General features: G+C 37.5%; 1 protein-coding gene across 3 annotated transcripts in view; it reads right to left on the reverse strand.

Annotated features, from left to right (window-relative positions):
• Positions 1 to 671: 671 nt before the first annotated feature.
• The window catches only part of MSANTD1 (Myb/SANT DNA binding domain containing 1), a 30136-nt gene continuing 16710 nt past the window's right edge, over positions 672 to 14097 (reverse strand). For all 3 annotated transcript variants that reach the window (XM_065736159.1, XM_065736162.1, XM_065736163.1), the window contains exons 3-4: positions 8555 to 8839; positions 672 to 1681 (exon numbers count right to left, since the gene is read on the reverse strand). In XM_065736159.1, coding sequence (XP_065592231.1) covers positions 1441 to 1681; positions 8555 to 8839 — 526 coding nt within the window. In that variant the 3' untranslated portion in view covers positions 672 to 1440. The remainder of the gene's footprint in view (positions 1682 to 8554; positions 8840 to 14097) is intronic.

A 14097-nucleotide genomic window follows, 5' to 3' on the forward strand; every position in this document is an offset into this window, starting at 1 on the left:
CTCACCAGGTGTAGTTACAGATTAATTGGTTGGATCTGGGTCTTGAAATAGTTTATATAGTATTAGTGTAGCTAAAAACGTGTTAAAATATATAGGAAAATGCAAACAACTTCCAAAACAAAATTTCATGAGAAGACGTTATTTAATACTGAGAATGGAAGGTGGCCTTGGGTTCCAGCGCTGACATTAATTCTCTACCTCTGTATCTGAATCTGACCTTGGGTACTCATTCTTGCAAATACACTGAAAGCAGAAGTATGTTTTCGAGAAGAAAGCAAAAAGAAATGCAGCAAAGGAATTCATCTGAGGAACTTCTGAACGCATATTAAAGGCTACTTCAATGTTATATTTCACTAAAGAATCAAACACCCGCTAGTACTTCAACTCAGGGGCTTAAACACAATCCCTTATGCCTTTGGCTCCCTCTTGTGGTGTATCGATGCCGACCTGCCTTACATCTGCTTATATGCCAAAGCTGCACCACTAGCAATGCTGAGGAAGAGGTAATGAATATTCTTTATGACTTCCATCAGTATATGCACCAGCAGAGGATATCTTTACTCAATAGTTAGGAATTAAAATCTTTCGAATGTGATTACCTTTTCACCAACCCGATGTGTATTATCTATCCAGCAAAAAGTACGTTTCTTCTTTTCCTTTATTTCATTTGATATATATATTTGTATATACACACAGTACAATATTTTCCTTTTGTGATAGAGAAGAAATGATAGTTTTCATTGCTGGTCGCTCATTAAGTCAACAGATTCCAGTTAATAATGAAAAAAATTAAACATTTAATATCAAAAGCAACTTCAAGTATCATCTATACATTTTAGTATTCAGTATATAGTAAGGACTTGTTTGTTTGTATTTTATGAAAAATGTATTTGAATAGACTATTTTTACTCTCATACTTTAGAGTACTATTCATATCAGGCATGGAGTTCAAAATGATGCATCTTGTGGCCCCACGTAGCTCTTCACAAGAACCATGCATAGGTCACTTGTACAATCACTGTGTATGCTTAAAACCGGGGTTTAATCATCAGCTAAGTCAAGATGCAATTAACATGTTTAAGAAGACATTACTTTGTTCTTCCACAACAGGTCAGGGTATGGCCCTTGATGTGAAGAAATACACAACATCTCCGTAAAACAATACCTGACCTAGGCATAATAGTACAGAAATTCCCAGAGCTATTCATCCCTTAATCTTTCTGTATAAAAATAATTCAGTTTAGGCATATATTGCACTATTTTTTCTCATGCCAGATACATCTCACCCTGCATTATCTGTTCTCTTCGTTTATCTAAGAATACACTAAGATTTAAATTTCCATGGAAAACCTGGGAACAGGGCAACAAACACACATAAGGTGTGCAGTAAGGGGACGTCTATAATATCAATAATAATCTCAGAGGCATTCACAAAGGAAACTACACATTGGATTTGGAAATCATTTTCTCCAGTAGATTCATCATTCTCTCCTGTAGCTGTAAGCTTTGAACTTGAATGATGTTTTGCTGATCCAGAATCCTGCGCACTTCTCTACAGGTTTCTTCCATAGCTCTGCTCAACTTCTTTTGTTCTTCCAACATGGCCTCCATTAATTTTAGCTTCTTCTTTTGAAAGCTGCAGCTTTGCATTTTCCTTTTCTTAACTGGTCTTTCTTCAGTTCTGAAATGGGAATATTTTTTTACAATTAAAATCACATTTATGGAGAAAAAAAAGCAACGTTAGGACCTAAAGTAGCATACTACATTCTTGGTCCAGCTACACCTGGGTTCAATTAATTAAATATGTTCTCCAATAAAATCCCTCTCAGAATCATGCCAAAACAGAAGTATTTACTCCATTGTTGCACAGCATTACTGACTAAAATTAGGTTTTAAAATCTCATCATTTTTGACAAGATTTTTTTTTCCCCACAGACTCCTAGGGATAACAATCTTTTTAATCTTGATTTTTTACATATTGAGTTTAAAAACTGTGCTGGGAGAGGCTTTTTGCTCATTTTGTCCTTATATCTATTGTAGTTGAAGCTTCAACTCTAAAATTGCAATCGCCATCCCATTTAGAGATGGCACTGCACTGTTATGTGTACTGGTAATCTCCTTTTTTAAAGACCTTTTTTAAAGCATTGTAACAGTAAGGCTAATACTGCTCCTGCACACTAGTCTCAGAGCTTGCCTTTCCACTGACCACTTACTTATACTATAAAACATTATAAACAACATAAAAATTGAGCAGGATACAGCTTGCAAGATTTTTTCCTTGCAGGTCACAGATTGATCGCATTTTACATTTGCCTTTAGAGACAGTTGCCAAGAAAGATGTATAATGGACTGTGAAGGAGGAAAAAAAGGCAAAGAGAAATCAAACATGAGCGAACTACACATCTGAAAAACCTCTGGTTACAGATGGGTAACTTCCTTTCAATCTCAGCATGACAGTCCTTGTATTTGGAGTCCCCAATATTATCTGACAACAGGTCTCAAAGTCCTTTTACACAAACAGCATTGTCAGTTGTGCACTGTCAAATGCTGCAGTCTTTCTAGGGGAAATCTAGCAAAAGCACAGTTTTGACCAGAATGCCATGTCAACAACTTGTAGATTTCAAGACAACACTGAATGAGGACATCAGCTTAGCTCTAAAGGAATATGGTTTTGCTGATGTGAAGAAGGGGAGAGGGGAGGGAGGTCACTCAGCTGTGACAGACCTGTATTATATTTCCATATACATTATGTACTTATCCTACTTGACATTCAGATCTCTCAGCAAGAAAAATAAACAATCCTAAGAACCTGAAAGACCTGCTACAAATTATAACAAAGGTACAATTCCCTTGATGTTTCAGGGTTCAGTGAAACATAAAGGGTGAGGTCCACAAAAATAAATAAGTGAACAGTGTTAAAATCTATTAAAATCTCAGAGGAAAAAGCATAAATCTCGAAGGAAACTGCTTCACTACTGCTTAGCCGTTTGGACATTACATTCTCCCATGGAGAGGTAAGAAACCTCAACAACCTTTCTTTTCAAATGTACACTGATGTGGTAATCGGAGACTGCTGTCCTTCAGATTAGCCAGATATTCAAAGTAACTATCATAACTCAAAGAAATTTTTCACCAAAATTATAATTATTTTAGCTAAAGTCACCTCATGATTTTTAAATCCTCTGTTGCGTTTATTACTGAAGCTTGATGGATCTTTCTATTATCTTCCCTATACAGCATTAGGAAATAGCTTTGGTAAGCCAGTTCAACTGAAACAAGTAAGCACTAGCTCCCAGAGCCACAAAAGGGTTTGCATCTTTGTCACTGTAAGTCACAGAGAGAATGGTCCTTAATGAGGAATGAGAAGGACTATCTAGGGTATGTAGTTAGTACTGAGTTGCACTTAGTATTGCATCATCTTTCTTGGTGGTTGTGTCTGCCATTTCATTTCATTTTATTTTTTATTTTGATTAGGATCAGAAAGACTCCAAAGAAAGTGAGGAAAAAAAGGAAATGAAGTGATTTGCATTGGAAGATAAGAAAAAGAATTTCTTAAGAATAAAAAAATGGAAATATCACCCTAAATATCCTACAATGCAGGATATTAGCTGGTTTTCAGGTTAGTAGATGTAGCCCATCATAAGCCTATCAGGCAAATAAGAAGTTCAGGACAATAATGCTTTGCATGGTTCTGGGAAGGAAAGAAAGGCAAAACATCCAATGGTGGTGGTGGTGATCCAGGAAAGTGCACCAGCAGTTTCTGCAGACTGCTAATAGCTGAGAAAGTGTACTCACTGACAAGTGCTTGCTCAAAATGGGGTCTCATCTCAGAGAGTTACCCCAAAAGCCAGGGCACAAGGATGCTCTAGGGTCTCCTAAATACTCTCCGCTGCTGTTCACAATTAACAAACAAGGCTTGCTAATAAGCCAGCCTTCACTGAAAATAAATACTTATTTCAAATCACCTAGCTTTGGTAGTGTTCCCAACAACCACTCCTCCCAAGCAATAGTGATTGTCAGTGAGAGGGTTTTATGGTAACTCAATTCAGCAGTAGAGACTTAGAATTAACAATTCTCTATTCTTGCAGAATGGCTCTTGAAGAACAGTTCTTGAGAAGAAGGTCTATTAAAAAAAAAAAAAAAAAGGAAAGAAGAATCTAAAGAATCTAATTTATGAGTAAAGGACCTTCAGCAGTGTGAAACAATGTAAAATGTCCAATGACATTTAGGAGGAGTTATTATATAACTAATATATAATTATTACAATACAAGGAGTTATTTAAATCAAAGTGCTTCTTCAGATACTGAGCCATCTTTCATGAGAAGTTCTAGGTCTCCTTATAGGTCCAGAGAGACCTCTCCGGTGTTAATAATCTTTTCTAACAGAAAGTAAAGAGGGAAGCTAGAAAAGGAATAAAATACATATGGTTCAGCAGTGAGGATACCATCATCATCAATATCCCTCAAGCAGTTTCAGCTAGGTGTTTGTCTAGTTTGACAAGCTCTAGGCATCAGCATAAGAAATGATCAGTGCTTCACACAGCAAACATCAGTTGATTTTTCGCATTGCATTCCTGTGCAGCCACAGCCTATGGGACAATGGAGATGCAGCAGCATCCAGACCACCACCCCCACCCTCCCGCCAAAGAAGCATCCCACTCATTGCCAAGTCTTGGCCCTGAAAGTACATTTTGAGACCTGAAGGAAGGAATGGCCTAGGAAATTCAGGATCTCAAACACAATCTGGTGGTACTCTCGAGCCTCCAGTGTCAGTAACAGGGAACCACCAAAAGAACTGGCACTGGTATTTCCCTGAGCATGCAGATGAAGCATGGAAAAGATCTGGCATTGGGATCATATTCCAAGAAGAACCTTGCAAAGCTATTTGCACCCTATGGCTCAAAGCAGACAGGCATGACTCAAAGCAATTAAGAGAAATAATACTTCCCCTCTCATCTAGGAGGCTGAACATAAATGACAATGTGTGTTGGAGATCAGGAGGAACAAAGCAAAACTTGCAGCTACAATTAGGCAAGATGTTTCCAGTCTTAAATGCATTTGCTGTCTACTTATCTAAAATCAAATTACTTCCCTGTTTAAATTAAAAAATTATTTGATCAATTGCCTACACTCACCCAACAAGACTTATTTCAGCATTGTGTTAGAATAATTAATGAAGCAGAAGTTAAATACAAAGAATAATCCCTCTACCAAATGCATTATCTCCAGAAAATCACAATAACAATTCTTCCTTTCTAACCACTTCATGGCAAATGGGGCTCCAGTATCATTGGTTTCTGGGATCCATAAGGATCTCAATAGCTAACTACCATTTCTGACTCAATTGCGTTACTTGCTTTTTCCACACTATGTACAAATCTGAATAGTAATCCTTTTTTAATGAAAAAAAAATAGCAAAGACCAGAAAATAAACAATAGTATTAGAAATAGAAGGAAGATCTTCATAGCTTGAGGACTGAGAATCAGAAAAAACCTATGTCCACTGGTAAACTTGACATTTGGCTCACTCAAATACAGTCAAATGCGTTCACAAATTAATGAGATTCATCCTTGAATTGTAAAGTACAAGCAAAAAAGGTCTATTTTTACTCTTTCGGTGTGTAAGTCTCGTGTACCATTTTATTCAATTTATCTTTCAAAAACTGAAGAATAACAAAGATGCGATGATCATGATACACAACTATTTCAAGGAAACAAGCTGTCATGGTTTTATGATTTTTGTTATTGGTATTCCACATCATAACATCATGTAGCATTGGGAGTTAAAGAGTTTATGCTCCAGCTCCATGAATCATCGATAGTTCTGGGTATACCTGTCTCAGAAGAGAAGAACACTACATACCCCAGAGGACTTTGCGATGCTTTGCATTTTTCTGTTTTCCACTCATAGGGAAAGAGAAAAACTGTTTGTATGTCATGAAACACAGGCTCTTTCCCTTTTGGATCAACCCAGCAGAGGGTGCTCCTAGCTGTCTCTCCTTCACCATTTAGCATAAGGCCTTTGGTTTTTGGACACTCCCTCACATTTTATTTGACTTATTAGCTTCAATTCCAATTATATTGTGTTATTTTGTATCCTTCTCAGCGGTGCATGGAGATAGGAGGAGGGGAGATGGCCACAAACTGAAGCATAGGAAGTTCTGCACAAATGTGCGTGGGAACTTCTTCACAGTGCAGTGACGGAGCACTGGCACAGCTGCACAGAGAGGTGGTGGGGTCTCTTTCTCTGGAGACATTCAAGACCTGCCTGGATGCCTACCTGTGCAACCTGGGCTAGGGAGCTGCTTTGGCAGGGGGGTTGGACTAGGTGATCTCTAGAGGTCCCTTCCAACCCCTACAATTCTATGATTCCCCTTTCCCAGGGCGTGGCTCCGTGGGTCTCCCGCCCCAATAGTCACGGAACCAGGCCGAACCAGCGCATAAACAGTTGACACAAGCAAAAAAAAACTGAGGGGGCCTCAAAAAGATTGAAAAGGGATAAAAAGAAGTAACATCTGGAAGTTTAACTCACTGTATTCCAACTAGAACCAAGACACTGGTTTAAACAAGGGATAATCACTGGAATATATTATTACAGTGAAGAGCGAATTCTCCATCTCCTGCATATACCAGTACCAGACTGGACATGTAGTGAAAAATTTCTAAGAGTAAAATCATAAGAGCAAAGAAATGGAGGCAACATAGATACAAGACTTAATAGATAAAAGATAAATACAGAGTCAGAAGTCACTGCTGCAGGGAACCATGCCACAGAATGCCCTCCATAACACCTTCGGGCTCCACATCAGAATAACTACATTTAAATACACAGATAGTATTTTTTAACAGGAAGTCACTCTAGCTGGCACTGAGGTTCTATTATTGTCTATTAACCTATGAAAGTAAATTATTTTCATTCACATTTTCAGCATGGTAGAAATGGTGAAATTGATTGAGGTCTGAACCCCACCGACAATCTGCATAATTACATTTTGTATCTCAACAATAAAGAAACAAGACTATAAGTTAGACCACGAGGTGAAAATATACTGTTTTCAATTAGATAAAAAAGTCATTCATAGTGTTGTTCAAAATTCTGATTTTAGAAGTTTAGAAGCTTAAGCTGAAGTACAAGACTCCATCGCTTTGAATTACCCAACAATAACTCTATTGTCAGAAGCTTTATTGACACTGCAATACAAGCTTGTAAAATACTGAGCAAATAGCATGTGTTTCATTAAAAGAAAATAGATATTTCAAAGTTTTTTCTCACCTGTGAACTGCAACAGAAATAAAAATTAATATGATCCCATGATTAGGGAATCATCCTTAATGTGAAGAAATCTAACATCATGCAACTAAAAAAATACATCTTCATGTTATCAAATAGTCTATTGTATAAAACACACCTCAGTGTTTTGGAAAAATAACCTCTTAACTATTAAAAATTATTACTGGAAACCAATTTAAGAACTGGGGAGGGAATTCTTACATAAGAGATGCCATCTTGGCATTTGCAGATATTGCATCATGCGAGGTTGTTTATCAGGGGATATCAAGCCATTGCAATGAACTATGATGTAAAAAAAAGGTTGCTTGTGAAGAAGACTTTTACACTTCAGGATTTATACATCAGTTTTTAAAAACAGTCACCTATTCAAGGAGCATTTGCTTGAATGACTGAATGGACTTATCCTAGTTTTACCCATCCAAGAGCAGGCCTGGAAACAATAATCAAAATTTGTTAGATTGATTCTTCTTCCAGCTTTACACCTTCTCAGTTGCACGACTGACATAATTTTACTGTTACTGTTAAAGCCTCACAGATTAAGATCTTCAGGACCAACTTTTTCCTGCCAGAAAACTGTAATCAACTCTTATTTCACACCACTCTGGATGAAAAATGAGACCAGTGAAGTCTAAAGTACGTATCAAGAACATAACCCTGCCTTTTGCTAAAATGCTGCCTCCCAGACAACTCCAGTCTTATCAGAAAAGGAAACACGTTTGCATTCTCAAAGTAGCATTTACTTTGAAAAAATGACATTTTTCATTTTATTTAATGTTTGCAATGTTCTTTCAAACTGCATGAATATCATTTCAGTGTCCACGGCAACATTTAGTTTGCAATTTTTCACCATTTTACTAATAGCTGAAGCCAGGGTAATCACATACTCCTACCAAAAAAAACCTAGAGCAAGCCAAAAATCATCTAAGCAGTATGCTGTATCTCTTACCACATTGCAGCACTATCATGAACATGCCCATACTCCTATCACAAGCACACTATCTCCTGTGAACAGTGACATACGTGTCAAATTTTGGCAATATTTCAAGACTTTTTGCCCAGTCCTCCTACTCCCTTCCAACCTCTCATGAAAGAAGAAAGAAATAGCTCAAATTCAGCAGAATGGGAAATCTATCTCAATTTGTGATTTACAGGAAAGCTGTAAGAGCCATTAGAGAAAAATGTTCCAGGATTTTCTTTTTGAGATAGTTGATCCCATTCATTCTGTGAAATACAAGAAAGCTGGGGAAAAAAAATAGATGCTACCTCAGCTTGTAAGAAAGTAAGCTTGATGAGCTCTCTGAATGTTCATCTTCAAAGCATTCTTCCCTTCCTTCGTATGTAAACTGATTATATGGCAAATACAGAGGCGTAGACTTAGCTGACGGTGACTGCGAGGCCTCTGTCTGTGATGTAGAGGGACCTGGTTGCTGATTTTCATGCATTTTCACATCACTGTGGTCTGTCACTTTGGATAAGATTCTATCAATGGTTTTGTAGTAAGGCCAGTCAGGTGCAACAGTTTCACTGTCAGTCATGCATTTTAATTTCCTGCAAGAAAAGGCATACAACATTAGAGCTTGTTTTCTTTTTAAGGTACTTTTCACACAGATCTTCAGTATGAGTATTTGTTTTCCACTATGAATATCAATGTCTATAAATACCATTCATACTCTTCTCCTCACTTCACCTAAAAGGTCAGCATTGCTCTTTAGAACATTCCAGTAACAACCAAGAAATATGGATGTCTGCTTATCTGTTACGGGGTGTGAGAAGAAGTACAGTTTCATTTATTTCAATAATAATAATAATAATAATAAAGCAGTTAATAATACATAATAAACAGTAAACATTACAGTTGAAGAACTGACAGTGATGACCTTGTCCTTCACATGTGTTTTATTACGAGACTTATCATTGGGTCCTAATGCATAGTTCACCCATTTAACATCTGCTGTTATTTACTTTTTTAAAAAACAGTATTTCATTGGGAAATAAAAAAAAACTGAGGTGAACAAACACAACTCAAACACACCCCACTGGACAGCTAACATCCCAAAATTTCTTCTCATTTGCTTTTCCAAGATGGGATCTTGTTAGTCTGAATGAAGATCATCAAATGAAGAAAAAAGGAAAGGCAAGACTGATGACAAAAGCTCCATTTTCATGAACCAGGTTCCATTTACGTAAAAAAAATAATAACAATAAAAATAAATAAAAAATAAACCCTCTAATTCTCCCATCTATGAAGAGGTTTCAATTTGCAGGAAAAAAAAAAAGATGAAAACTATTCCTGGACACCTGGCCCAGTATTTTTTCTTGAAGCTTTCCACATTTCCCTCCTCTGAATCCATCCTGCCCACATCAGTCCCTGCAAAGGCTAGAATTAAATAACATGTAAACATGATAAAAATGCTGCCAAACTTTAAAGTGGGAACTTGCAGTTCTTCCTTTTAGACAACACTGTGCCTAGGGTAAGGGGAAATCCACCAGTGAGAAAAGAAGGCAGAAAGATTTGCTTAGATTTTGAAGACATTTAAGGATTCTTCTTTTTTTTCTTGTCCTTGGAAGGTCTGATGAGCTTTCCCAGCTTTTTGAGAAAGTCTTTCATAGCAAAGCCTCCACAGCTGTCTGTTTTTTCATGCCCTCTATGCATTCAAAATTTTAATTTCATACATGTTTCACAACCTGCTGCTGCAGTTTCATAGTCGGGAATATCTGGCAGAACCTACAAACACGTCTATATCCATCAAGTACAGATGCAGAATAGCAAAATACAGGCCTCATAGCAACCATTATTTGATATTGAATATTTTTGTCTGGTTGTTTAAGCATGCAAAACATAAATTATGCCACTATAAGTTACTAGGCTGGGTCTACAGTTCACATTTGCTTGTCCATATTAAAATTTTAAGTATATTTAAGAAAATTATTTTACAGTACCATCCTCAGCTTCTCATTGTAATGAATTCACCATGGTCTGTCATCCCCACAGGTACAATGGCAAAAAGCCACGCAAGAACATGTCCCTGCCATGTCAGAGCAAAGTCCAGCAGCTGGATTAAGACTTCACCAGACGTGGTTTGAGCCTTCAGAATTGCAAAACATTATCCCAGAAAGGACAAGAAAAGCTGAGATGTGGAATGTGATCTGGGGCAGACAGACGACTTGTGTTAAGCCTAGTGTCAGCCAGCTCCCCCATGTCCATCTGCAGAACTGCTGCCCAGCCAGACCACCTGCAATCTGTGCAGAGGGTTCAGTTGTCCCAGGGACAGGATTTGGGGTGCCACAATATAAGAAAGATATAAAACTACTACAGAGTATCCAAGGGAGGGCCACGAAGATGGTGATGGGCCTGGAGGACAAGATGGAGGGGCTGAGGTCCCCTGGTTTGTTCAGCCCTGTGCAGAGAAGGCTGAGGGAAAGCCTCTTATTTGGTCTAAGCCTAAAGAAAGGCAGCTCAATTCAGCATGATCTAGCCTTGAATCAGTGTCCTGATGACCAATCTGAATGCTAACTTCCAAGTCTTACTACATTTATCACAAGAATGATATTCAAACTATTCTTCCTCTATTTTTATTATATCATCCTGAAATGAATATTAACTTCTTTATTTTAGAAAAACTTTTCAGGAGCAGGTATTTTGCCCAGTATATCAGTATCTTGGTTTCCTATGTTTGAGCTCAGTTACATGCCTAGCTAACACTCAGGATTCTGAAGGAGAGCTGTAGTTTGTTATCTGCCCACACAGCTCTAGGGTTGCAGCTATATAAAACTAGATATTTCTATGGCTCTGATTGCGTTGTATGGATACAGATTCTTCCACTTCTGACTATTTAATATAGCTCTTGGCTAAAATAACTAAGAAAGTTATCATTACCAGGAGGTTGACATGAGAATTTCATTAGCATAAAAGCAACCATCTACCTGTATGGAGTCTGGCTCATATACAAAGGAAAAAAAAAAGATGAAACAGATAAAGAGATGAGACAGTAATGGGAAAGGGAGAGTCTACCCTGGAAAAGAGGTAAGAACACTGCAAGTGGTGGAGGAAAATAGGGAGAATGAAACAAATAGATAACTTGGAAACATTAAGATCAAGTTTCAGGATTCACTGGTTGTTTTGAAACAAACCAGAAAACCTAGAGAGAAAGCTGAGAGCTTCTTCCTGCACCAAGATAAGTGTAACTCTGACAGAACACAAGTCTAAGGCAAAGATGCATTTACTGCTCCCAGTCAATCATCACCATAAATAATCACAACAGGCTGTAGTTGTGTCCAAAATGTAAAGCTGCTATTCTCTTTGTTTTGATTTTGTGTGGCTTTGTTTAACATTTTTGGTTGGACAACAAGACAACATTTAGATTGGGATGCAGTGGTTTTTGGAAAAGAGTGGAAGGCAAGCCAGATATTCAACACTTTGAAAACATATACTGTGCAAATCATTGCCTTAGTGAGTGAGCAAGGCAGAAAAATAAGGTGGGGTGAGCAAAAAAGTCAACAGAGTTTGCGAAATAAATTCCTGCTGAGTTTATCTAGACCTGTCACAGTTTCATGAGGCCTTATTAAAATCCAGCTGAGAGCAGAGGCAACGGAGAGCTCTCTCCAAAAACTGGCATCAAAGTTGAGTTTCCAGGGGACAAATTTCTGAAGTATGAAAAACGCCGTTACCCAGTTAATCTGAAAGGTGGCTGTGAGTCTCACTGGAGGGCAGTGAACAAATTAATGGGTTTTGAGGTCCTACTGCTAAAACACTCCACAGAATGGACGGCGACACCAGCTGAGTAATTTGTGCTGCCATTGACCTTTCTTCAGACTTTGTTCTCTGCGCCTATTATCTGCCTTCTGAAATAAAATTATTACAGTATTATTACAGTATTACTTTCTAGAGAGTTCTTAAAAATCATTATTTCATCACTAAAGACAATTTGGGTTTTTTGGTGGTTTTTTTTTCCTTTTTTTTCACTCTTTGCTCAACATGCCATTGCTTTTTTATTACTATTACAGTATTTGATATTACTGGTTGCCTTAAGGAATGGATACAAGATTCATCTCCTGGGGTTTCTGTGAAAAGCTTTCAAAATAAATAATAAATAACTGTTCATGAACCAGTCAATGGGGGAGGAAAAGAAAGATGTATGGAAGTACAGTATTTAAGTTGTGCATCTGCTCTAAATTATTGAAATTAAAGAGAAAGCTGGTAAAATATTCAAATTTAACTTTCTGCATTAATTTCTATGCACTTGTATTTCATCATTTGCTGTAGTGCAGGTCAGATATTCCACTTGCATAATGTCATAGAGGACAGCAATGAATTACATGAGCAACAATATTTAATTGCTATCATGTATACATGAAAGTAAAAAAAAAAAAATTAATCTTGTATTCAAATCATGAGACTGATTCAAATTTACCAATCACTAACATTAATTGACTGCGATTCAAATCAAATAGCAACAGCTGCATCCTATTTCCTAGGCTTTGGGAGGGTGATGTTACTGAAAACAATGAATTTGCATTCACACAGTTATTATTTTTAAACAGCAGAGGGAATCAGTCAAAACTGAGGATGACTGTACAAGCTTTCCAAACTCTGCTTTATTTTTATAAGCCCGTGCATACTATGCCAGCAGTAACACAACAGCAGATACAGTGCATTAAGCGCAATATATTAGCATTGATGAGAAAGTGCTTTCTTTCAGAAGGACTAATTACAGGGTTATATGTGCTGAACGTTCCAAGTAGCCTATATAGTAGAAAGAATTCAGCAAATACAAAGTGATGCTGAAGTGCAAGAGATGGCATACTAATCCCAGCAAAACTTCTGATACTCAGCATATCAGAAAGATAACCAGAATTCCAGCAGGCCTGGCTCAGCTCCTTGCCCCTCCTGACAGGCAGAGATGGACATTCCTGCAGTTCGCTACCCAGGTGACTTTAAAATTCAAGTTTAAATACCTATTGGCTGCTCTGTCCACAGAAAGCATTTCAGCTTCTATTGAGATTCCTAAAGGCAGAATTTTACCCAAATGCACCTGCAAAAGTTTTCCTTCCACATGTGCAAAATTTTCCACCTCAACCCGCAGTGGATTTAATTGTCTCTTAATATACGGAAACTACAGCAAGGATTACTTCAGGATCTGGTGTGTTTAACACCAAAAGGTTTCCTCCAAATGCCCTTGGACTACAGCAATGCAGAGGAGTGCAGATCATCATCCATCTGCCTCAATTCTGACAAAGGTCCATACAAAATAATCGAAGAGATATGTTGATAGAGTGTTCTGGGGGGAAATTCATCCATAACAGTACTTATTTCCATCTCCATTGACAGTAATATCCTGACATCCACTATCTTTTGCAACTCTAATAAGAAGACAAATTATGTCTGTGTTTTTATTTAATGAATCTGATCTTTCATAAGAATAATAACACAACCTTCCACTCTGCTGGTCTCAGTGACTGTCAGAGGTAATGATTTCCACATGCTTATTATGCAGCGTGATACAAACTTATATGACTTTTGAAATAGTTTTACATTTCTTACCTTGCAGTTTCAACAACGTATTGTATTATAGTAAAAAATGCCTGCTTTGTACTCTCAAAAATAATGCAGTATGTTTTCATGCACCTCACAGAATCACAGAATTGAAGGGGTTGGAAGGGACCTCCAGAGATCATGAAGCCCAACCCCCACCTCTACTTTCTGTTTTGGGGCTTTTCTTCCAAGCAAGTCACAGACTTAATAAGGAGAAATGGAGAAGATCCCATTTCTCTTAATAAAAGAAAGCTTTCCACATCTTATCCTAATC

The sequence above is a fragment of the Cyrtonyx montezumae genome, unplaced genomic scaffold (genome assembly GCF_038088225.1).
Source record: "Cyrtonyx montezumae isolate F1298 unplaced genomic scaffold, pur_monq_1.0 scaffold_2, whole genome shotgun sequence".
Taxonomy (NCBI): domain Eukaryota; kingdom Metazoa; phylum Chordata; class Aves; order Galliformes; family Odontophoridae; genus Cyrtonyx; species Cyrtonyx montezumae.